At 43.6% G+C, this 25024-nt stretch overlaps 1 protein-coding gene and 1 long non-coding RNA gene across 4 annotated transcripts in view; one reads left to right on the forward strand and one right to left on the reverse strand.

Moving 5' to 3' along the window:
- The window catches only part of WDFY2 (WD repeat and FYVE domain containing 2), a 187635-nt gene extending 180552 nt beyond the window's left edge, over positions 1 to 7083 (reverse strand). For all 3 annotated transcript variants that reach the window (XR_008685963.2, XR_016038897.1, XM_055426161.2), the window contains exon 1: positions 6702 to 7083. Coding sequence is in view for 1 of the 3 variants with exons in the window: in XM_055426161.2 (XP_055282136.2) it covers positions 6702 to 6838 (137 nt within the window). In the remaining 2 variants the exon portion in view is untranslated. The remainder of the gene's footprint in view (positions 1 to 6701) is intronic.
- LOC148775859 (uncharacterized) overlaps positions 1 to 25024 on the forward strand; it is a 125984-nt gene that overhangs the window by 32304 nt on the left and 68656 nt on the right. The window lies entirely within an intron of this gene.

Consider the following 25024-nt stretch of genomic DNA (forward strand, 5'->3'; position numbering starts at 1 on the left):
TCCTGTGGCCACTGCTGAGTGTTCCACGTTTGCTGACATATTGAGTGCAGTACTTTCACAGCATCATATTTCAGGATTTGAAATAGCTCAGCTGGAATTCCATCACCTCCATTAGCTTCGCCATAGTAATGTTTCCTAAGGCCCACTTGACTTCACACACTAGCTCTAGGTGAGTGACCACACTATTGCAGTTATCCAGGTCATTAAGACCTTTTTCAATAGTTGTGTGTATTCTTGCCACCTCTTCTTAATATCTTCTGCTTCTGTTAGGTCCTTATTGTTTCTGTCCTTTATTGTGCCCATCCTTGCATGAAATGTTCCCTTGATAACTCGAATTTTCTTGAAGACATCTCTAGTCTTCCCTCTTCTATTGTTTCCCTCTATTTCTTTGCATTATTCACTAAAGAAGACTTTCTAATCTCTTCTTGTTCTTCTCTGGAACTCTGCATTCAGTTGGGTATACGTTTTCCTTTTCTCCCGTGCCTTTTGCTTCTCTTCTCATTTCTAGAATGTTTGCTATCATAATTATTCCTCTGGAGAGACTCATTTTCCAGATTCCTCAAAGTTGTGACACTCAGAGCTGAGTTCTGAATTCAGGCTGCCTGCTGGAGCCTGGCAGGTTCAAGTCCATCAGGTCACAAAGAGTCAGACACAACCGAGCAACTGAGTCCTGACTACATTCTTAACCAGTCCATTCTAGTGCTTCTCAATGCATGGGGAGATTTTTCTTCCCCCTCGAGCTAGAATGCCCTTACAACACCCTTGCTTTCTCACATGAACTCCTATTCATGCTGCAATACCCATCTGGAGGAGACTTCCTTGGTCTCTTCTCTAACCATTACAAGCAGAGGAGAGTCTTCAACAACCCCACTGGGTGGTATCCCCTCTTCAACACATCTCCTTCAATAAGACAAAAATCTGATCCACTTTTACCCGTTGCAAGGGTATACACTCCTAGTGAAGGAACAATTCCCTATAACTGTGTAATACCTAGAGTTACTGAAACTCAGTGTGAAGGCTAAGATTGTTGACTTCTGAGAAGATATGAATATAAAGAACTTACAAAGATAAAGGTCTGGACTGAGCTGGGTACCACCTGGAACAGTCTCTTCTAGCTTTCAATACCCGAAGAGGCTCCACTGGACACACCCTGGTAAGCTGCAAGCTAGAGAGTGGTCTTGACCAAATACAGCCAAACTGTCTGGGAGGAAACTCCTGAGCAAAGCATGGCAGGATGACATTCACTCATTGAATGCAATGAGGGAAATGAGTCGCCCGATGGACCCAAGTTGGGCATAGCCTTTGGAGATGGAATCGAGCTACAACCAAAGCAAAGACAGGCTTAGAGAAGGTCAGTGAGGTCTGAGAACAAACGCTATTTCATGATAGCAGAAATCCATACTTGTAAGTCAGATTGTTTTTATCTCTTCCTTTTCTTTTTTTGGCCGCAGCTTGTGGGAGTTCCCCACCAGTGATTGATGACAGGCCACGGCAGTGACAGGGCCGAGTCTCAACCACCAGACCACCAGGGAAATCCAATTTTTATGTTTCTTCAACTTCCTTATGTTCCCTTGGTATGAAGTAAAGTTGCAGGCTATTTTAACTGTGCTCAGATGAACTGAGAATAGGGGTTTTCAGCCACTCTTAGTCCTGAAGATTAGAATATTGTCAACCCATGATGGACAGCAGCCTTAGGGTGAAAATGGTATTACAGCCCAAACAAAAGAATCCTCGAAAGTAAGTAAAATTTAAGGAACAAGAAGGGTTGTAGAACCAAGCTATTCTTCCTCATGTAAAAATTCTCTTTTCAGAACTAAATCTTGGAGGTTGTGGTTTTACTTTCTTCTAAAATTCCATACACACACCCACGCCCCACTAAACTATGAGCACCTTGAAAGGACCTTGTCATTTTCACCAATGAAGCATGCACATGTGCATGGAACACAGTAAAGGCATTTAAATGTTTGTTGACGCAATGAATGAACAGTGCATGGTCTTTCAAATTTTTAACACCTTTTCTTCATTTTTTTAAAAAACTTTGGGCTGGTCTGTGTGGCATGCAGGATCTTCCCCAGTCAGAGATCAAACCTGTACCCTCTACAGTGGAAGCTCAGAGTCGTAACCACTGGATCACCAGGGAAATGCCTTAAGGCATCTTTCAAGGCCATTCCAGTCCAATCCTTTTCAGAACATTTGTCCACACAGAACTTCCATTGGTTTTCATAAAATTCATTCAAACAACTATCAATGAAATGTCTACAATAATTATGATGTGCTTTCAGGAACATCGATATATGTTCACTGAGGGCCTACTATGTGCCAGCCACCATACTAGACCTTAAGATATTACAATGAGTAAGCAAAGGAGAAAAGGAAAGATATAAGCATCTGAATGCAGAGTTCCAAAGAATAGCAAGGAGAGATAAGAAAGACTTCCTCAGTGATAAATGTAAAGAAATAGAGGAAAACAACAGAATAGGAAAAACAAGAGAGCTCTTCAAGAAAATTAGAGATTCCAAGGGAACATTTCATGCAAAGATGGGCTCGATAAAGGACAGAAATGGTATGGACCTAACAGAAGCAGAAGATATTAAGAAGAGGTGGCAGGAATACACAGACGAACTGTACAAAAAAGATCTTCATGACCAAGATAGTCACGATAACGTGATCACTGACCTAGAGCCAGACATCTTGGAATGTGAAGTCAAGTGGGCCTTAGAAAGCATCACTACGAACAAAGCTAGTGGAGGTGATGGAATTCCAGTTGAGCTATTTCAAGTCTTGAAAGATGATGCTGTGAAAGTGCTGCACTCAATATGCCAGCAGATTTGGAAAACTCAGCAGTGGCCACAGGACTGGAAGAGGTCAGTCTTCATTCCAATCCCAAAGAAAGGCAATGCCAAAGAATGCTCAAACTACCGCACAATTGCACTCATCTCACACGCTAGTAAAGTCATGCTCAAAATTCTCCAAGCCAGGCTTCAGCAGTATGTAAACCGTGAACTCCCAGATGTTCAAGCAGGTTTTAGAAAAGGCAGAGGCACGAGAGATCAAATTGCCAACATCCGCTGGATCATGGAGAAAGCAAGAGAGTTTCAGAAAAACATCTATTTCTGCTTTATTGACTATGCCAAAGCCTTTGACTGTGTCGATCACAATAAACTGTGGAACATTCTGAAAGAGATGGGAATCCCAGACCACCTGACCTGCCTCTTGAGAAACCTGTATGCAGGTCAGGAAGCAACTGTTAGAACTGGACATGGAACAACAGACTGGTTCCAAATAGGAAAAGGTGTACGTCAAGGTTGTATATTGTCACCTTGCTTATTTAACTTATATGCAGAGTACATCATGAGGAACGCTGGGCTGGAAGAAGCACAAGCTGGAATCAAGATTGCCGGGAGAAATATCAATAACCTCAGATATGCAGATGACACTACCCTTATGGCAGAAAGTGAAGAGGAACTCAAAAGCCTCTTGATGAAAGTGAAAGAGGAGAGTGAAAAGGTTGGCTTGAAGCTCAACATTCAGAAAACAAAGATCATGGCATCTGGTCCCATCACTTCATGGGAAATAGATGGAAAAACAGTGGAAACAGTGTCAGACTTTGTTTTTTTGGGCTCCAAAATCACTGCAGATGCTGATTGTAGCCATGAAATTAAAAGACGCTTGCTCCTTGGAAGGAAAGTTATGACCAACCTTGATAATATATTAAAAAGCAGAGACATTACTTTGCCAACCAAGGTCCGTCTAGTCAAGGCAATGGTTTTTCCCGTGGTCATGTATGGATGTGAGAGTTGGACTGTGAAGAAGGCTGACCGCCGAAGAATCGATGCTTTTAAACTGTGGTGTTGGAGAAGACTCTTGAGAGTCCCTTATACTGCAAGGAGATCCAACCAGTCCATTCTAGAGGAGATCAATCCTGGATGTTCATTGGAGGGACTGATGCTAAAGCTGAAACTGCAATACTTTGGCCACCTCATGCGACGAGTTGACTCACTGGAAAAGACTCTGATGCTGGGAAAGGTTGGGGGCGGGAGGAGAAGGGGACGACGGAGAATGAGATGGCTGGATGGCATCACCGACTCTGTGGACATGAGTTTGAGTGAACTCCGGGAGTTGGTGATGGACAGGGAGGCCTGGCGTGCTGTGATTCATGGGGTCGCGGAGAGTCGGACACGACTGAGCGACTGAACTGAACTGAACTGAACTGAAGACACACATAGCACCTTAGGGAATTCGTGGAGAAGATAAATGGACAACAAGAACCAATAACATTGTTTAAGATAGAAAATGTTGTTTTCAAAGATATCATAAAGGCTATTAGGAATCAGAGGTCAAAAAGGAAAACCAAGATTTCAAAAGGACTTATGAGACACTGTCATTCAGAACTAGGACATTACTTTGTAGTTTAACCTTACAGTTCAGGAATGAAAACTACTAGAGTCTAGCTGAAGTGGTGAATGGAAATGGCTTGGTAGGTTTTGATAAAAATCCAGTATTCTATCTTCATATCTTTATTGTTACGTCAAGTGACAGTGCCACCAGCTTTTGAAAAGAAAGAATACAGATCAATTCTCTTTTAATGGAAGCCATAATTGAAACTGAGCTCTAACAAAGTTCTTGTCACATGTGACTATATGACCTACAGAAACACAGACTTGTTGACCTGAGTAATAAGAAAATACATCACAAAAAATCCTAGACTTACTTATTTTAACACTAACTGCATTATTAAATATTTTCTATTACTTACACTGTAAACTGAGAGAATAAAAATTAATATATAGCTAAACACTGCAGTCATTTTGTCCCATCATCAAATGAAACGGATCTTCACTTTCTTTCATATACGCTACTTCAGAATCTCCAAATACTCTAAAATGTACCCCCAACTAAAGTCGTTTCTTTTAGTATAAACAGTGAGATGGAAATCAGAAACCAGGAGCCAAGCTTGGTTTCACCACCAAGTACATGAATTTGGGCAGGTAAATTCTTTGGCTTAAATTTTCTCAACCGTAAAATGAAGGTGTTATAGCAAATAATCTCTAAGATCCCTTTGAACACTTAAAAAAAAGAAAACTAACTTCTACTTCCAAAGTAGAAAGTTCCAAAACTACTACTAAAGCCACTTAGGTTTCAATTACCTTTCTCGCTCTCCTATTTGATTCAACAAACTTACTTATGAATTTCCTACAGCGGTTAAAATGAGCAGTTTCATCTCTAGTACTTAAAGACGGAAAGGGACAGCTATCAATATATTCTCTTTTAAAAAAACACAATTCTGTGACAAAGAATTTCTAGGTCCAGAAGCAACCTCTTCAGTAGAATTTTGCCTCTGTGGAAAAATTAAACACTCATAAGCCTTCTCTGTGAATTTCAAGTGGTTTCTACATCCATATATTCCATTACAGCCCATGAATTTCTTCTGTTCTTAGCAGACTGCCGGCCATTGGTATATGTTTACAATATTTCCCCTTGAACCTGTATAGGAAGGGAATCAGGCACCATTTGGCCATCTTATGGAGTATGATGTAGGCAAAAATATGACATTAATATGCAGTCATCCTAATTATACTGAAGAACCTATGATATGAATAGAGCTGTCAGGCACATTTTCTGAGGCCACACTGCATGCAGAGCACTAACATATTGTCGTTTCACCTTTCTTTGCCTGAAATTTTACAAGTCATCAAGAAAAAATACTTTTTACCTCAGTACAGTGTTAACTTACATTAAGAAAACCTGTCTACCATTTAAAAGCTAAAGCTCCTTGTCATAAACCTCTACAATATGACATTTTGTAGAATACGAGTTGATACTATAAAAGCAACAATTCCAGATCAAAACTATTACTATTGTATTCAAGCTTCATTCCTCTGGAAATGAGCTTCATCTGCATAATCTTTGCATATTAAAGAACACTAAGTTAAAACAAACAAACGGCACGGTCTAAAAAACAAGGGAGAGTACTACAGGCAGAACAACTGGCTCTACTTCTGCAAATTAAGCAAAATTAGGCAAAAAAAAAGAAAGGAAGCAAGCAAAGGGAAGGAACTCCAAAGCTATTTGCAACAGTGGTCCCTCCAAAGTTCTAGGAGCTTCCCCTTGAGCTTAAAGAGGGCAAAGGAGAGAAGTCAGCTCTCCTTCTGGGCAGAAGCCCAGATACTCTTCACAACTTGCAATATTTATTGAATTCAGTGGAAGATGTCTGGGAGATCTGGATCCGGTGAGAATGTCTGGGCGAAGGGAGTGGCATTTGCTTTCCTCAGTCTGGAGCCTTCAGAACTGTACCAGAGTTCTCAAAACCCCTTAGTTATCTTACAGAAGAGCTCTGAGCATCCTCCCCACGCACACACCTGCAGGGCCGGGCAGCGCCTCCCTCTCCCTGCACTGTCCTCAGGGCTGGACCAAGGTCCAGTGGCCGGCGCACCGTTAGTCCAAGGGCCAGCCTGGCCCCGGCGGACGCCACCCCGGCAAGCCCCAACGGAACGCGGCTGTCCCGGCTCCGCGTCCCGGAGCCACGCAGCGGCGGCGACTGCGCGGCTGGACACCGGCACAGCAGGATGCGCATCAGAATAAAAACTTGGGCGAGCGCTCTCGCCCTCACGCCGACGTGGAGGCACGGCCCCAGAAGCGGGCTTCGGGGACCGCCGGCCCGTCCCGCCCCTGCTCGCGGCCGAGGGGGCAGCGGTTCTCACCTGTCCTCCGAGACACTGATGACACCCTCCTCCTTGGGCACGATCACGGCCATGTTCACCACCTCCTGAGAGCCCTCGACCCGCTGCAGCAGGATCGGCTTGCGGGTCAGCGGCTTGGGCTGGATCTCTGCCGCCATCAGAGGAGGGGGCGCGCCGGGGGCGCCGCCGCCAACTGCGCCGCGGGGCTGGGCTGAGACGACCGCTCGAGCGCGGGCACCAGCTGAGACAGAGACTCTGTGTGGCCGGAGCGGGCCGCCGGGGACCCGCGATCATAGCCTGGCCGCCTCCCCCGGGGACGACTCCGCGCTCCCGGCTTCGGGCAACGAAACCGCCACGACCGGCGCTGCAACCCGGCGCCACCACCGGAGGGAGGGGGCGGAGAGCCGGGGGGCGGGGCCGGCGGGGGCGGGGCCTGCCGCAGGGGGTGGCCGCTGGTGGGCGCGAGGGCGGCTGCACTTCCGGGAGGGTGGGGGAGGAGGAGGAGGGGAAACTGACAGGGGGGCGGGGCGCTGGCGGCCCAATGCGCGTGCGCCGCCATCCACTAGGGCCGTTTCCGCCCCGCTCCTCCGCCATTCCCGTAGCCTCGCCGCACCGCCTCTACGGCGCATGCGCCTTCCGTCACTCGCGGTCCCCTGGTCACCTTCCACACCCGGTGTTTAGTGCCCTCCCTCTTTCATCTCCCGTGAACGCGCGCGTACACACTCCTGGGAACGCGCTTGGGGTGTCCCGCCCACCGCCAAATCCCTGAAAAGGGGGCGTTGGTGGGGCGGGGAAAAGCAAGCCTGGGCGAGGCCGGAAAGAAAAGAATCCCGCAGGAAGGAAAGAAGCTGAACGCGTTGGCGCGGGATTGGGCATGCGCACGAGTTATCTGTCCCTCGCGGGGCGGGGGCCTGACCGCCGAGCATGCTTCCATTCCATTCCGTCACTCAGTCGTGTCCGACTCTTTGCGACCCCGTGGACTGTAGCCTACCAGGCTTCTCTGTCCATGGGATTCTCCAGGCAAGAATACTGGAGTGGGTTACCGTTTCCTTCTCCAGGGGATCTTCCCGACCCAGGGATTGAACCCGGGTCTCCAGCATTGAAGGCAGATGCATTAACCTCTGAGCCACCAGGGAAGCCCTAGCTGCTCCCAACACGCATCTGCCCCGGGCCGCCGAGTGGTACCCCGGGGACTCCTGGGAGTAGTAGTTCCTTTCCCATGTCCTGAGATGACCTATCGCCTACTTACCGTTCCTGGCCTGGGGAGCTCGGTGGTCTCGGGAGTCACCGCCTGCACCGTCCTCTAAGAGAGAGAACTAAAGGGCAGCCCTCGGTGGAGCGGACTGTCGCCGTACTTCTGCCACTGCCCGCAATAGTGGAGCGCCAGGAGTGGGGGAAGAAAAGATCTCATGCAAGCATCTTCGAGGGAGCTTAGAGATGACCTATGTTGTCAACCTCCTCGTTTTCTTGGATGGCCGAGTTACTAGCACACGGTTAAACTGTAGCTTCAAGTTAGGGCTGTAGCATCCCCCAGACTTGAACTCAGGCACCTATGCTCCTTGGTCCTTTTTCCCGTTCCCCAGTGATCCTTCCTTTCTAGCTTGCACTGGAGACAATGGAGAGAGTTATTGTGATGACTGAGTGAATGTCAGTTGCTTGGCACAGGGCCTGGCTTGTGGGGTCGCTGGTTATGTGATAACCCCATTAGCCCTCCCACAGTTATCAATCCAGCTTGGGCTGTGTTGTGTGACTGGGCTCTGGAGGGGAGAAAAATAATATGCCAGAGCTGGACAAAGAACGGGATGGGCCTTGTAGAAATGCCTGTCTTATAGGGCAGGTTTTGGCACAGCCACGGGGATAGGTCATCTGTCTCTTTACCACCTTCCATCTTCATAGAAATTCTGTAAGGCAATTGAAAGGGAGGTTGAGGTATTTTCCAGCTTTGCAATCTAGAACAAGGCATTCCACTTCTCTGAGCCTCTAGTTGACTATCTACTAAATGTAGGATAATAAAACCTACCTTGGGTGGTTGTTTTTAGACTTACAAATGACAGATTATTTTAATGCTTATTTTTATTTATTTGGCTGCACAGGGTTTTAGTTGTGGCACAAGGTACATTTTTAGTTGCGACATGTGGGATCTAGTTTCCTGAACAGGGATCAGACCAGGACCCCCTGCATTGGAGTGCAGAGTCGTCCTCACTGGACTACCAGAGAAGTCCCACAAATGACAGATTTTTAAGTGTGTTCATATACGATAGGTTCTTTAAGTTTCCAGGAATTAGGACATGGACATATTTAAGGGACATTATTCAGCCTGCCGCAATGGTTTTAAATATCATCCATATGCTCCTGACTCCAGTAATAATCTCTACCCTGACCACATTTCTGAACTCACATATCTAATGCTACTCTACATTGTCACTTAACTGTTTAATAGGTGTTCCAAACATTCCCAACAGTGGCTTTAAATCTGCATCTTTCACACAGTTGTTCGAAACTAAGATCCTAGGAGTCATCCTTAATTCTTTTCCTTTCCTCACAGTTCTATCCAGATCATTAACAGGCACTATCAGCTCTACCTCCAAAATGTATCTTGAATTTTCCCATTTATGTCATCTCCAGCCTAGGTCACCATACTCTCTGGCCTCTACTGCAACATGTAGTCTAACTGCTTCCTCTGTTTCTTCTTTTGAACCCATACAGTCCATTTTGATCACAGTAGCCAGAAGGATTTTGTTTTAAAATATAAACCAGATCAGTTCCTCCTCTTCTTCAAACACATCAATGCCTTACCATTGCACTTAGGATGAAATGACTCTCCAAGTTCACCTCTTCGGCTCAGTAGTTTCCAAGCCCTGGTTTGGAAATTCCCAGAAACACCAACCTCCTTCCTCCTGGTGGCCTTTGCACCAATGGTGTTCACCTTTCAGCTACTTTCTTCTCGCCACTGAGGCTTCAGCGCCAATGTTAGCTCCTTAAACAGTCTTACACTCCCAAATGAACCGTACCTCTTCATAGCACTGACAGGCAAATCACCTGGGTTTATTTTCTTCCCAGTACTTACTTCTGCCCAAAATAATTGTGTGTTTCTTATTGGTTTTTTAGTCTTCCTCTTCTAGAAGAGAAACACTGGGAAAGAAGAGAACTGTCTGCTTGCTCATCATTGTTTTCCTTTTAGAATAGTACCTGGCACATCAGGAGGCATGTTGTTAAGTAGTCATTTAATATTGTAAGATTCTATTTGTATGAAATGCCCGGAATAGGCAAATCTACAGACCCAGAAAGCTGATTAGTAATTGCTAGTAGCGTAGGGGGAGATGGGGGGGGGGAGAAGGAAGGGGGACCAATTTTGATGGGTAAGGAATGTTCAAGATTTCTTTTTCAGATAATTAAAATGTTTTAAAATTAATTATCATAGTGATTGCACAAATTTGTGGATATTCTAAAAGTCACTGAATTGTACACTTTAAAATGGTAAATTTTATGCTATATGAATTATAGTTGTCTATTATTCAATATTACTTTTGATGAATTGCTGACAGATTCTATGATGCTTTCATGGGTTTTATTGAAAGCAAATATTGGAAACCACCTGACTTGTGAAAAGAATTTTTGCACATTTATTAAAATATACCAAAACATATTATATAACTGCTATTTTTATTTGTTATTTTGTCATTTAAAGGCATTTTGTTTAACCATATATACTAAAAAAGAATTGGGACCTTTTTAATGTTTTAAATTGAGTATATATTTACTAATACAGTTTTTTTATAATGTGCTTTTATCCCATCCCATGCTTACATATAGTTTTCTCCAACTCTGAGAACAGCAGATTTTTATAGAAGAAGATCACCATGTAGGCTAGTTATCAAAATCCTATTGTCAGATGAATCAGGGAAATTATGCTTACTTTCTGTCAGAAAAAATTTTTACTTCATTTTGCCATTCAAATAAATAATTATCAATAAGCATTTTGAGGAAAATTATAAAAATAAAATGAAATATATCTTGTAAGACAGATTATTAGCTGTAGTTGAGTTCAATATCATATGAGATATCACCTCACACCTGTCAGAATGGTTATTATCAAAAATACAACAGATAACAAGTGTTGGCCAGGATGCATGCATAATCCTTGTACACTTATGGTGGAAACGTAAATTGGTGCAGCCACTGTGAAAAGCAGTATGAAGAGTCTTCAAAAACAAAAATAAAACTACTGCATGATCCAGCAATTTCACCCTGTCATTTTTCTGAAGAAAATGAAAACATTAATTCAAAAAGACATATGCATTGCTGTGGTCTACTTTATAGAATCCAAAATGTCTTAAGTCAAAACATCCTTGTTTCTTCTCTCTTATCAGGAATACTTATAAGGAAGACCAGAAAGATCTGTGGGTTAAGTTGCCTTATTGACCATTAAAGTTTCCTCCAGGAAATCAGAGGGTGGATGAAATGGGTGAAGGGAGTCAAAAATGTACAAACTTTCAGTTATAAAATAAACAAGTCCTAGTGTACATGTAGTGTACAGCATGATAGCTATAGTTAATAATACTGAATTCCATATTTGAAAGTTGCCAAGAGAGTCGATCTTAAAAGTTCTCATCTCAGGGGAAAAATTGAATTGTAACTATGTGTGGTGGTGGATGATAACTAGACTTGGTGTGATCATGTCACAATATATTCAAGTATGGAATCATGATATTGTACACCTGAAAATAATGTGTCAATTATATCTCAGTACAAAAGTTTTTCCCCAAATCAATATTTTGTAATATTGATTACAAAATAATCTTTCTGTTGCCACTTTCAACTCCATGCAAAGCAAGTAGCTCAGTGTTAAAGAATCCACCCACCAATGCAGGAGACGCAAGGTCGATCCCTGGGTCAGGAAGATCCCATGGAGAAGGAAAGAGCAATCCACTCCACTATTCTTGCCTGGGAAATCCCAAGGACAGAGAAGCTGGGTGGGCTACAGTCCATGGGCTCGCAAAAGAGTTGGACATGACTTAGTGATTAAACAACAGCAACAACAAAGTTTATGAAATGGGAGAATATCTGATATAAATGCAGGCACATCCTCAGGAAAATTGGTTTTAGACAAAAGCACCTAAAAATGTTGAAGATGTCCATGTACCTCTTGACAAGTTTTCACAGAGTTCCACAGGAGACGGTTTGGATATCACTGATCTGCAATGGCACCCCACTCCAGTACTCTTGCCTGGAAAATCCCATGGACGGAGGAGCCTGGTAGGCTGCAGTCCATGGGGTCGCGAAGAGTCGGACACGACTGAGCGACTTCACTTTCACTGTTCACTTTCATGCATTGGAGAAGGAAATGGCAACCCATTCCAATGTTCTTGCCTGGAGAATCCCAGGGATGGGGGAGCCTGGTGGGCTGCCGTCCGTGGGGTTGCACAGAGTCGGACACGATTTGAAGCGATTTAGCAGCAGCAGGAAACAGAAAGGGGGCTGTCACTCCAGCCGGGTATGGAGCTTTTCAGTTCAGTTCAGTCACTCAGTCCTGTCCGACTCTGCAACCCCATGGACTGCAGAACACCAGGCTTCCCTGTCCTTCACCAACTCCTCCTCTTGTTCAAACTCATGCCATCCAATCATCTTATCCTCTGTCGTCCCCATTTCCTCCTGTCTTCAGTCTTTCCCATCATCAGGGTCTTTTTCAGGTGGCCAAAGTATTGGAGTTTCAGCTTTAGAATCAGTCCTTCTAATGAATATTCAGGACTGATTTCCTTTAGGACGGACTGGTTTGATCCCCTTGCAGTCCAAGGGATTCTCAAGAGTCTTCTTCGAAACCACAGTTTGAAAGCATCAATTCTTTGGTGCTCAGCTTTCTTTAGAGTCCAACTCTCACATCCATACGCGACTACTGGAAAAGGCATAGCTTTGACTAGACAGACCTTTGTCGGCAGAGTAATGTCTCTGCTTTTTAATATGCTGTCTAAGTTGGTCATAGCTTTTCTTCCAAGGAGCAAGCATCTTTTAATTTCATGGCTGCAATCATCATCTGCAGTGATTTGGGAGTCCAAGAAAATAAAATCTATCACTGTTTCCATTGTTTCCCCATCTATTTGCCATGAATTGATGGAACCGAATGCCATGATCTTTGTTTTTTGAATGTTTAGTTTTAAGCTAACTTTTTCACTCTCCTCTTTCACTTTCATCAAGAGGCTCTTTAGTTCCTCTTTGCTTTCTACCATAAGGGTGGTGTCATCTGTATATCTGAGGTTATTGACATTTCTTCTGGCAATCTTGATTCCAGCTTGTGCTTCATCCAGCCCAGCATTTCTCATGATGTACTCTGCATATAAGTTCAATAAGCAGGGTGATGATAAACAGCCTTGATGTACTCCTTTCCTGATTTGGAAGCAGTCTGTTGATCCATCTCAGGATCAACAGATCCATGTTGCTTCTTGATCTGCATACAGATTTCTCAGGAAGCAGGTAAGGTGGTCAGGTATTCCCATCTCTTTTTAAGAATTTTCCATGGTTTATTATGATCTACACAGTCAAAGGCTTTGGCGTAATCAATAAAGCAGAAGTAGATGTTTTACTGGGACTCTCTTGCTTTTTCTATGATCCAGTGGATGTTGGCAACTTGATCTCTGGTTCCTTTGCCATTTCTAAATCCAGCTTGAACATCTGGAATTTCCTGGTTCATGTACTGTTGAAGCCTGGCTTGGAGAATTTTGAGCATGACTTTGCTAGCGTGTGAGATGAATGCAATTGTGCAGTAGTTTGAACATTCTTTGGCATTGCCCTTCTTTGGGATTAGAATGAAAACTGACTTTTTCCAGTTCTATGGCCATTGCTGAGTTTTCCAAATTTGCTGGCATATTGAGTGCAGCACTTTCACAGCATCATCTTTTAAGATTTGAGATAGTTCAACTGGAATCCCATCACCTCTGCTAGCTTTGTTCATAGTGATGATTCCTAAGGTCCATTTGACTTTGCATTCCAGGATGTCTGGCTGTAAGTGAGTGATCATCATCGTGGTTATCTGGGTCATGAAGATCTTTTTTGTACAGTTCTTCTGTGTATTCTTGCCACCTCTTCTTAATATCTTCTGCTTCTGTTAGGTCCGTACCATTTCTGTCCTTTATTGGGCCCATCTTTGCATGAAATGTTCCCTTGGTATCTCTAATTTTCTTGAAGAGATCTTTAGTCTTTCCCATTCTGTTGTTTTCCTCTATTTCTTTGCACTGATCACTGAGGAAGGCTTTCTTATCTCTCCTTGCTATTCTTTGGAATTCTGCATTCAAATGGTTCTATCTTTCCTTTTCTCCTTTGCCTTTCACTTCTCTTCTTTTCTCAGCTATTTGTAAGGCCTCCTCAGACAACGATTTTGCCTTTTCTGTTTCTTTCTCTTGGGGATGGTCTTGATCCCTGCCTCCTGTACAGTCTCACAAACCTCCTTCCACTTTGTCTGTCAAATCTAATCCCTTGAATCTATTTGTCCCTTCCACTGTATAATCATAAGGGTTTTGATTTAGGTCATACCTGAATGGTCTAGTGGTTTTCCCTACTTTCTTCAATTTAATTCTGAATTTGGCAATAAGAAATTCATGATCTGAACCACAGTCAGCTCCCAGTCTTGTTTTTGCTGACTATATAGAGCTTCTCCATCTCTGGCTGCAAAGAATATAATCAACCTGATTTTGGTATGGACCATCTGGTGAACTTTTAGGAGAGGATTAAAAGAAAGGAATTAGGCTTAATAATTGGACCACGGCAACTTGTTTTGGATTGACTCCTCACTCTTGGATGGCCAATCATAGGGAACAAGGAAGTCCAGGGAAAAGGCTCAGAGAGGAGTTAAAATTTTCCTAATAGTAAACAGCATGTATTTTCCTGTTTCATCCTCAGCAACATAGTCTGGGGACAGAAAGCTGGGCAGATGTAAATAGTAAGAAATATATATATTGGTCTCTGCCCTGGTTTCTGACACAGAATTCTGAAGAGCCTTGTAATTTCTGAAGTGATAAGCACTAGGAGCATTTCTTGTTCTAATGAGTGTGGTCACCAGAGAAAGCAACCTATGTTTAGAAACTTGCAGACACATCCCCTTCCTCACCCCCTAACTCCCCACATCCATGAGAGGAGAGGGGCTGGAAGTGAAGTCAATAATTGCTCATGCCTATGTGAAGAAAAGACACTGATGCTGGGGAGGATTGAAGGCAAAAGGAGAAGACACAGAGGATAAGGAAGATAGCATCACCAACTCAATGGAAATGAATTTGAGCAAACTCTGGGAGATAGTGAAGGACAGGGAAGCCTGGAGTGCTACAGTTCATGGGGTAGCAAAGAGTTGGACATGACTGAGTGACTGAACAACAACACATGAGGAAGCCTCCATAAACTCTCAAGAGTAGAGGGGTTCAGCAAGCTTTGAGGCTGGTGAACACAATCACACCAGGAGGGTGATGGATCTCCATCACCACAGGGACAGAAGCTCCTGCACTTAGCACCCTCCCGGACCTCAGCCTATGTATCTCTTCATCTGGCTGTTCATCTGTATCCTTTATCAGATCCTTTAATAAAATAGTAAACGTGTTTCCCTGAGTTCTGTGAGCCCCACTAGCAAACCACTTGAATTAGAGGAGGGTTGGTAGGAACCTCTGGTTTACAGCCAAAGTAGACAGAAGTTGGGGGTTGGGGGCTGGGGACTTACTATTTGCAATGGGCAGCTGAAGCAGTCTCATGGGACTGAGCCCTTAACCTGTAGGAACTGGTGCTATAGTTACTATCACAATGGAGTTAAATATAGGAGACCCAGCGAGGGTCAGAGAATTGCTGGTGTCAGAAGTGTGCATGTGGAAGTCGTGTGAGAATTACAGAAGAAACACAAGAAAAGAGCTGGGCTTTCACTAATGTAGCAGCGATCTGGGCATCCAGCCTCATCCGAGGAAAGATGCACAGAGGTCTAGGATACTGCTCTGAGAGGCAGTCAGTAAGTAGCTGGGACACCCACCTCCAGGCTTGGGTTCAAGAGCAGGGCATTCAAATCTACAGCGACAAGTTAGAAAAGCAACGAGGGTCTGGATCTGAAGGGCTGGTGTTCTGAGCAGGGGTCCTAGGTGTCAGAACTAGGGGGCAAGGTGGGAGGAGAGCCACTTACCAGTGTGTCCTTCAGCAAGTCACCGAATCTGCTGGATCCCCCCTTTCTTCCTCTGTAACATGTGAATAATTACGGCCCCAACCTCACAGGGTTGTTGTGAAACATGAATAAGATCATTCATTTGAGGGAACAGGCCAGGGTCTGGCACAGGGCTACTCTCACGGAAGTGGGGGAAGCTGGGAAGGACTCAGAAGGGAACCACAGGGAGAACATAGGGCTAGCAGGAAAGGGGTGGTGATAACGACTTGCTCTCAAAACGAAGGAGAAAGCTAATTCACAGAAGTGGATCATGAGGACTTCCCTGTTGGCCCAGTGACTAAGGCTTCACTCACAATCCAGGGGGCCCGGGTTCGATCCCTGGTCTGGGAATTAGATCCCACATGGTGCAACTAAGACCTGGTGCAGCTAAATAAATAAAACTGTTTTAATTTTGATTTTTCAAATAAATCAATTTTTAAAAGGAAAAAAGACCTGGGTCGCAAGTCAGGGCCACATCATCTTTCAGCAGAAGTTCCAACTTTTCAAAAGGTAAAAATCTGAGAATACAGATTCCGCCTTTAGAAGGTCGTTGTCTAGCATTCATTATTTTGAACTCTGAACTTTCTTGCTGACTCAGTTATGCATTGGTGGGTTTTCGGCAGGCTCACAAAATCCCCACGGTGCAAAACTCACAGTCCCCTGGCATAGGGCTTCCATACAAATGATGCTTCTCCGAAAGTGTATCTTTTAAATGACATCCAGAACATCAGATAAACATCCCTCCTCCCTTGTTTTCTTCCTCCCTTCCCCACTCCCTTCCCAGCAGCAGGCACTAGGACCCCCGCAGCAAGGGTCTTTTTTTTTTTTGGCTCCTAAAACCTGGTTGCACTGGAGTGCCTTGGGAACTTTTTGAAAGTTCCTGAACTATCCCTGAATGGCTGAATTTGGTTTCCGGGGAGCTTGATCTGGAAATCTGAATTTTTATAAAACGTTTCAGGTGATTCTAATGCAGATGGCCCTCAATGACTAGAGTAATCTGGAAAACACAGGCCTGGGAATCTGATGGAAGGGCACAGATAAAGTGATCCGAGATATAGAGCGCTGGGATCTCCCATGGCCTTATATTTCTCAGAGTGAAAGACTAGCCAGCCTGCTCGCTCTTCAACTGGTAGCATCCAGTATTTCTGATCAGTCCAATGTCTGTGTGTGTGTGTGTATGTCCCATTGAGTAACAAAACACAGGCTGTGACTTTTTCCCTACTCACCTGTGCTGGAAGCTAGCAAAGGCTTCCGCAAGGCTTCTTCCTTACTCTTCCTCTTCAATCCTCCCTGCTCCTCTCTAACCCAGGCAAGCTTGGGCTAACAACAGTTTTTCATGTACCCAAAGGGCTGAAGTAAAGGTTCATTTTATCTAATTTATATCTTATTAAATTTTATCTAATCATATCTATTTATATCTAATCTATTAATATATACCTGTATCATTTAACAGCTCTTCCCTGGTGGCTCAGATGGTAAGGAATCTGCCCGCAATGCAGGAGACCTGGGTTCGATCCCTGGGTCAGGAAGATCCCCTGGAGAAGGGCATGGCAACCCACTCCAGTACTCTTGCCTGGAAAACTCCATGGACAGAGGAGCCTGGCAGTCTACAGAACCTGGGGTCACAAGGAGTCGGACACAACTGAGCAACTAACGCTCACTACTTACTTTTGTCATCTAACTATGTGTTTTTAATAGACTTTAGTTTTTAGAGCAGTTTTAAGTTCATAGCAAAATTGAGCAAGTAGTACAGAGATTTTCCTTAGGTACTCCATCCCCTCATAGGTACAGCCTGTCTTCACTACTAACCTCCCCCACCCCAGCGGTACTTCTGTTAAAACTGATGAAGTGACACCGATGCCTCATTATCACTCAAAGTCCATTATTTACCTTAGGGTTCCTTCTAAGTGTGGTACATTCCATAGGTTTGGACAAATGTATAATGACATGTGTCCATCATTATAGTATCATACAAAATAGTTTCACTGTCCTAAATATTACCTGTACTCTGCCTATTCACTCTCCCCACGCCCCTAACTTCTGGCAACCACTAAACTTCTTATTGCCTCCATAGTTTTGCTTTTTCCAGAATGCCTTATAGTTGAAATCATACAGTATACACGCTTTTCAGATTGGCTTCTTTTACTTAGTAATATGTTTTTTTTTTAAGTTCCTTCATGTCTTTTCATGTCGTGATGGCTCATTTCTTTTTAGCACTCAATAATATTCCATTGTCTGAACGTACCATTCACCTACTGAATCCTGGTTTGGCACCTACTGATCATTGCTGGGCAACGATCAATAAAGCTGCTGTAAACATCCATGTTCAGGTTTTTGGGTGGAGATAAGTTTTCAACTTCTTTGGCTAAATGCTAAGAAGCCAGGTTGCTCGATTGTATGGTAAAAGTATGTTATTGTTGTAAAAAACTGCCCAACTCTCTTCCAAAGTGGCTATACCATTTTGATTTCCTGCCAGCAATAAACAAGAATTGGGTTCATCTATATCTCAGAGGAAAGTCAACTCTTCTGGAGTTTTCTGCAGAGGAACTAAGAGGACAGAATAGAAAGGTGGAAGTGGGAACACCCAATAGGGAAATGGTGACGGGTAGGGTGAGATAGAGAAAGGAGGAGGAAGAGAGTGTGTTTCCACACCTCTTGGCTTTCTCTTCACTAGTAGCCTGATGCCACCACGGGCCACCCTTACTTACACCAGCCCTGACCTGGGCTGAAGTGAGAGGCAGAGACTGACCAGTGGACTTGCTCCTTAAGAGACCAAGAACAGAGGAACCCCCAAGTGCATTTGGTCAAGAAGAAGTGAGGCTACTATTCCTCGAACAGGGTGGGTCTCAACAAATTAGTGACTGAAAGCAGAAATGAGTCCATAACGTCCTCAGCTTGTCATTCAAGGGTCTTAAGTCTATCAGAGTCCTACAATTAGCTCAAGAAAAACTCAAGCTCACAAGTCCTTAGACATTATTGTCCTTTATTCTTTCTTCCAGCAAATATTTGTTCAGTGCCCGCTCTGAGCCAGGTTCTGGGTGTGATTAACTCCCTTGTGAAGTCAAGGGCAGAACTCGATTTAGTTCATATCTTGCTTTTGTCATTAGAGGGCTGCTGGTTCTAGAGTCCAGTGAGCAAGCAGAGAAGAGGAGTTGATGTGATAAGAGTTTGGCTTAAAAATAAAGGTCAGGATTATGCTTAGGTTCTGGTGCACAGGTAGGCAGTCAGTTTGGCTATAAATCTCCTGCATCAAATAATGTTTACAAGAATGCATGCAGGAATTAAATGGGATCTTTGGAGAATAAACATTGCTCATAGGAAATAGTGAAAAGGGGGAGGGGGTGAAATTTATTGCCATTTGGACAAAATGGTTTATTCATCTGGAAGGAATCGTCTCTAACTCTCACACATAACTACAGTTTATGGAATGGACATTTTATATGTTATGGCAACTTTGATGTGGGATTACACAGTTTTCTATAAATGCCTGAGTTTGGTTCCATTCCCCATCTAAAATTATACACGAGAGAAAGATAAATGATTCTGTTAACATAGAATGAGATCATCGGGGACTTTCCTGGTGGTCCAGTGGTTAAGAATTTGCACTTCCACTGTAGGGGGCATGTGTTCAATCCCTAGACAGGAAATCAACATCCCATATGCCACGCTGTGCAATCAAAAAAAAAAATGAATTAGATCAATTTTGTCCTCAAAGACCTTGACAGAAGATCCATGGTCAATGACTAAAAATTCTATAATCTGGGCAGAATGGCATCTGAAAGTCTTTGTATATATCTGATCGCTCTTTTTAAAACTCATAAACTTAAGTAGCAACACAACACAGCCCTCTTAGATGTGGACCACTGTTGTTGCTTAGGCCTCAGTGACTTGGTTTTAGGAAAAGCACTTATTCTCAGAATTTATACTACACGCCACCCCATTCTCCCCTTTCCCCTCCAGTTTTTATTATTTTCTTGGCATGTGGGATTTTAGTTCTCTGACCAGGGATCAAACCAGTGCTCTTTGAATTAGAAGCACGGAGTCTTAACTACTAAACCACCAGGGAAGGCCCTACTACAAGTCCTTTTTAAGCAGAGACTCACTTTTCCTCTCATATTGTACTGTCTCTCATACCAAGCACAGTGCTGGGCATGAAGAAGAAGCTCAGTAATGGCAAGCAAGCAGAAAGATTAAATCTTCATATCTTTTCAGAACAGTTTAAAGTGGAATGGAGCAGAATCACATACCTGTATGTCTCCTATCAATAGAATTTGCTTGGCAGTTAATACTAGAGCCCAAAAAGATTGGGACAAATATTTGTTACCAAAGATCCCTCCTCTTGAGTAAAACTCGTTACGATCAGTTTAATTTCCCTCAAGAGAAGAGATACCATGGGAAAAGGGCTTTTGTGCCAATTGACTCAACACTTTTCTTTCTTCAACTGCCATTCTTTCTCTAGGGAGAAAAAAGCAGAAACAAAAAATTCAAGCAACAAAAACATTAACAAATAAATAAGAAGAGTTCAGAGGGAATGTGGAACAAACTAGAAGTTCTATCGAGAGACAGAAGGAGGCCAACATGTTACTGATAGACGAAATAGTATAATCCAAACTTTAATCTCCTACATTCAATCCCTGAAGAATTTTATGGGTATCTAAAATACGCATCCTTACTTCCAGGGAATAAAATCCTGAAGAATTTATGTATTATCGTATGTTCACAGATTAACTATTTTTTTAAAAAATCTGATTCTCTTTTGAGATTTGTGCAAAAAGGAGCTATAACCTGTACCCTTGAATGGAATGATGAAGGAAGTGGTGGTGTGTCATGGCTTCCTGTTCTCAAGGCCCCAGTCTTGCTCCCTCCAAGCCACCCTTCTCATCACTGCTAGAGTAATCTTTCAAAAACCCACATCAGATCCTGTTGCTCCCTAACACGGCCTGAAACCTTTGAGAGCTTTCCATGTCTCTCAAATGGAAACAACAGTCATGATCTGCTCCATGCCTTCCTCTCCAGTTCATTCATCCCCCTCCTTCTACCCCCTTAAACCTCAGATGCAGTGACATTGCAGCTGCTCCCGGCTCAAAAGGCAATAAAGAGGCCAGTTTGGTGGAAAGGAAAGTTTGCTTTATTTTGGATGTCAGCATTGTCCAGAAGCTGACTCTCCCTGCCTACAGTCAGGAGGCAAGAGCTGTTATAGACAGAGGGAGGCAGCTACACACAAAAACAGCACAGTCAGCTCTGACAGTCATCTTAAAATTAGTCATTGGTGGTCTGACCAGCATCACAATGACTGTTTTAAGTACAGTTAGTCCTCAGCTCCAGCATCGGTTTGTTTCCAGTTTCTTGAGGTCAGTTCTCAGAACTGTGGCAGCTTATGTCATGGCTCTGTAAGTCAGGTCATCATGGAGTTAACTTCCTCCACCAGATGGGTTTTTCAGTATCTATGAGACAGCTCACAGGATTTGGCTCAGAGTAGTATCTATAGCCTTGGAAAAGGAACCAAAGGTCCTTGTTTATGCTTAATAACTAAACTATTATTACTTGGTCTCCTTGACTGTTTTCCTTTGTTTTTGCATTTTCTCATTTCCTTGATTAACTTATTCTTTAGCTAAATTTTTTCCACACACAAAAGTTAGGCAGAGGGCATGGGAGGAAAGGACCATAAGGTCTTGCTCCGTTTCAATATGAAAGCTATTCAGGAACCAGGCAAGAGGTTTTCCTATACACACTTCAGACTGGTCACCAGGCCATCCAGGTTCCCTAACTGCATGTGATGCTCCATGCTTATACCACCTTTATTATTCCAAATTGGAATGGAGGGACGTGCTCTAAATATCAGTACTATTTCCTCTCCCCTCCCAGCTCCCAGAAAAAAAAAAAACCTGCCACCTTGAACCTTTCCTCAATTTAACAGTATCTGAGGGTGGAGTAAAGAACGTTTCCAAAAGCTGAAATAAAATTGTTAGCATTATTAGCCATTTTGTAGCACACTTACTCAAAGTTGGGCACAGTATACATAGCTGAGAAAGGTAAGACCATGGGGAAATGTCAGGGAGGCTAATAATGAAGTAGCCAAAGAGAAGTGCAGAAGTGCTCTGCAAATGATAATATTGATGATGGTAACGCAACTCTCCTGGAGAGCCCTGGGATTCAATAAAAGGACAGTCCCAGTTCGATGCTAGTATCTGTCATCAGAGTCACAAAAGCAGCAGAAGACAGGCTCTCTGACCTTAGCAGAGTCACACATCAATGGAATAGCTAGAGACTATTAATAAGGATAGGCCAGTGCAGGATAAATTATACTTCTGTGCTGGCACTATAGCAACATTATTTGACTGATTACCCAGTGATCAGTGTGGAATGATATTAATCAGGAAAGGCTCTCGAAGGGGTGAGTCACAGATTTTTAAACAAGTGGTTGACGTGATGTGGATGGTACTCAAAAAATATTATCTTAGCAACTGCGTGGAGAATGAACCGAGGCGAGGGAGCACAAAGCAGGGGGATCAGGCAGGAGGCGGTAACGCAGACGAGGTGATGGGAGCGTGGACCGCTGTGTGGGCTGTGAAACTGAGCTGCGAAGCTTTAGAAAAGGCAGTGCAGAGGACTGCATCACACTCCGGGCTTTGCAAGCAAGCTGACTCGGGCCCCAGCCTGGCTCCCCCACTGACTAGCTGAATTACTTGACTAACCTACCTGCTCTAAGTCTATTCCCTCATCCACAAATTGCACTTAAGTGTGTGTATCATTTTTGCTGTGTTTGCTGTTATTTAGTTGCTAAGTCATGTCTGACTCTTTGTAACCCCCATGAACTGTAACCTGCCAGGCTCCTCTGTCCATGGGATTCTCCAGGCAAGAATACTCAAGTGGGTTGCCATTTCCTTCCCCAGGGGCTCTTCCTGACCCAGGGATTGAACTCTCATCTCCTGCATTGGCAAGCATGTTCTTTACCTCTGAGCCACCAGGGAAGCCCAAGTTATCTAAACATCCTTCCTAATTTGAATGAATCCTAATGGGAGTGGGAAGCCACAAAAGGGAAGCTGTTCCTCAGGCTCTGAGCAGGGCCAGTAGATGCTCTTCCTCCTCTCTGTGGTGGGCAGGGGGAGGGGTGTAGTGATGCAAAGGCACTGTGGTCAGTTTGAGAATCTTTGAGGCCTCTGTGGTGAGCTTAGCATCCAAAGGCATGGCGGGGCATGTTCTGGAAATTGTTGCCGAGGTTGGATCCCAGCTTTGTGCTGTGCTTCTTCCCTTGGCTCATCCCTGAACCTAGTCCTTCTCCTTCTTATAAATTCTGTGAGTTGCCTGATAACTTTCCAGTAAGTTCCTTTTTCTGCTTAAGACAACTGTTGCCTGCTACCAAGAACACTAAAATATGACTTCACAGGGCTATTTGAAGGTTGAATAAGAGGGTTTATACAAAGCCTTTATCATTTATCCTTTATCCTTACCTGTCACAGGTAAATGCATACTAAATGGTTGATCCAAGGAAAAAACAAAGAATGCATTTGTGACAGAATAGTTATAGACTTTGATGACTAATTAGATGTGTCAGAAGAGTAAAAAGGAAGAATGGGGAAGGTAACATTAAGTTTACAAATCTGCCTTCCACATCCCTATTCTGCCTCTAACAAGACTATAGAAGCCAAGAGACGACAACCTGCTTCAAATGGATTAGACAGTAAAGGCAAAGTACTGAACTAGCCTGTCTGCTGAGAACATGGTGTTTTACTGACACAACAAAGTATAAACTTGTTTGCCCAGCACACCAGACACTGTAACCCTGTCTGGACCTGTCTTTCCGGACCTGATGCTTGCCACTCCCAGAAAAGCACCTGCCACGGAGTCAGAACAAGTGGGTTGGTGTGCATGAATGCACCATGTTGTTCCGAGCTTCATTGCCTTGGCCCACTGTGTCTGTGCTGCCTGGAACGTCTTTCTCAACCTCCCTCGACTTCAATGCTTCATTTAAGACTTGGGTTACAGATGTCCTCCTCTGCGAAGCCCTTCCTAACTCTTTCCAAGCAGAATTACTTGCTCTGGCCTCTGGGCTCCCACAGAATTCCATTCCTGCCTCCCTGATAGCGTGGACCACACTTTATGGTGATGTTCTCTTTAAGTCTCTCTCTGTCATTGCCCTGTGTGGTCCCAGACACAAGGGACGGTGGCTTGATCATCACTGCATCCCCACTGCCTGATGTCATGTGGTCAGTAGACAGCACCTGAAGTATATAAAGAATTTGGTTAGAAATAAAAGGGGTTGCTTGTGAGAGAATGAACCTGATTTGGTAACTCATGTGCAAAAATGTTAGGCTTGTTTATTTGTTCATGTATCATGTAATAATCATTGCCCTTTAACTTCCTAGCTCCTGAAGAGCAGAGCTCTGTTTTAATTCACTTTGTACCAACAGGTGCAGTAAAGGAATTGGAAGCCCTTTTGGAGGGCTGCTTGGATGTAACCAAAGTGATGCTGTAGATGAGCTGAAGAAGCCATGGTTGGAGACCTTGGGCTCCAAGAGGGCCAAGGCAGAAGACTTGGTTATGTTTTTCCATAGACTCTCTCCAGCTCTGATCTCCAGGATTCAAAAAAATCACCTTTCCCAAATAGGCTCTCCTGGTGAAAATAAAGATTTCCCTTTGTATTTCCCCAAGTTAGTTATAAGTATTGGGTTGCACAGGAACGTAGCCATGATGCCAAAATTTAGTTTTATCTTCCCTTGCCCTCAGAAAGTATTCTTTTTCATTTTACTAAAAAGATTTTAGAGATTTCATTTTTATATTACCTTTGAATAGATAACACATTGCTGTGGTCCAAAATTCAAGACTATACAGTGTAAAGTGTCCCCCCCGCACCATGTACCTCAGTCATCCACCTTCTTCTCCAATGATTAACCAAAGCTATCTCTTTCTCAGGCATTCTTCTAGATATATTTATGTAGGTAAGAAAATATTTTTAATTTCTCACTGCCTTTTATATAAAAGTTAAAGTAATACACACAGTTCTGCATCTTGCTTTTTTTTTTTTTTTTTACTAAATAAGATATTTTATAGCTCTTCTCATGTCAGTGGCTCTCTTTTTCCTCTCTGGATAGTTTTCCACCACTTGAGTGACCTATAATCTATTAAGCCAGTCTGCCATTAATGGACGTTCAGTTTTTTTCCGAACCCTTTCTATCTTATAAGC

The sequence above is a fragment of the Moschus berezovskii genome, chromosome 13, assembly GCF_049115385.1.
Source record: "Moschus berezovskii isolate FMDL1 chromosome 13, NW_MosBer_1.0, whole genome shotgun sequence".
NCBI lineage: Eukaryota > Metazoa > Chordata > Mammalia > Artiodactyla > Moschidae > Moschus > Moschus berezovskii.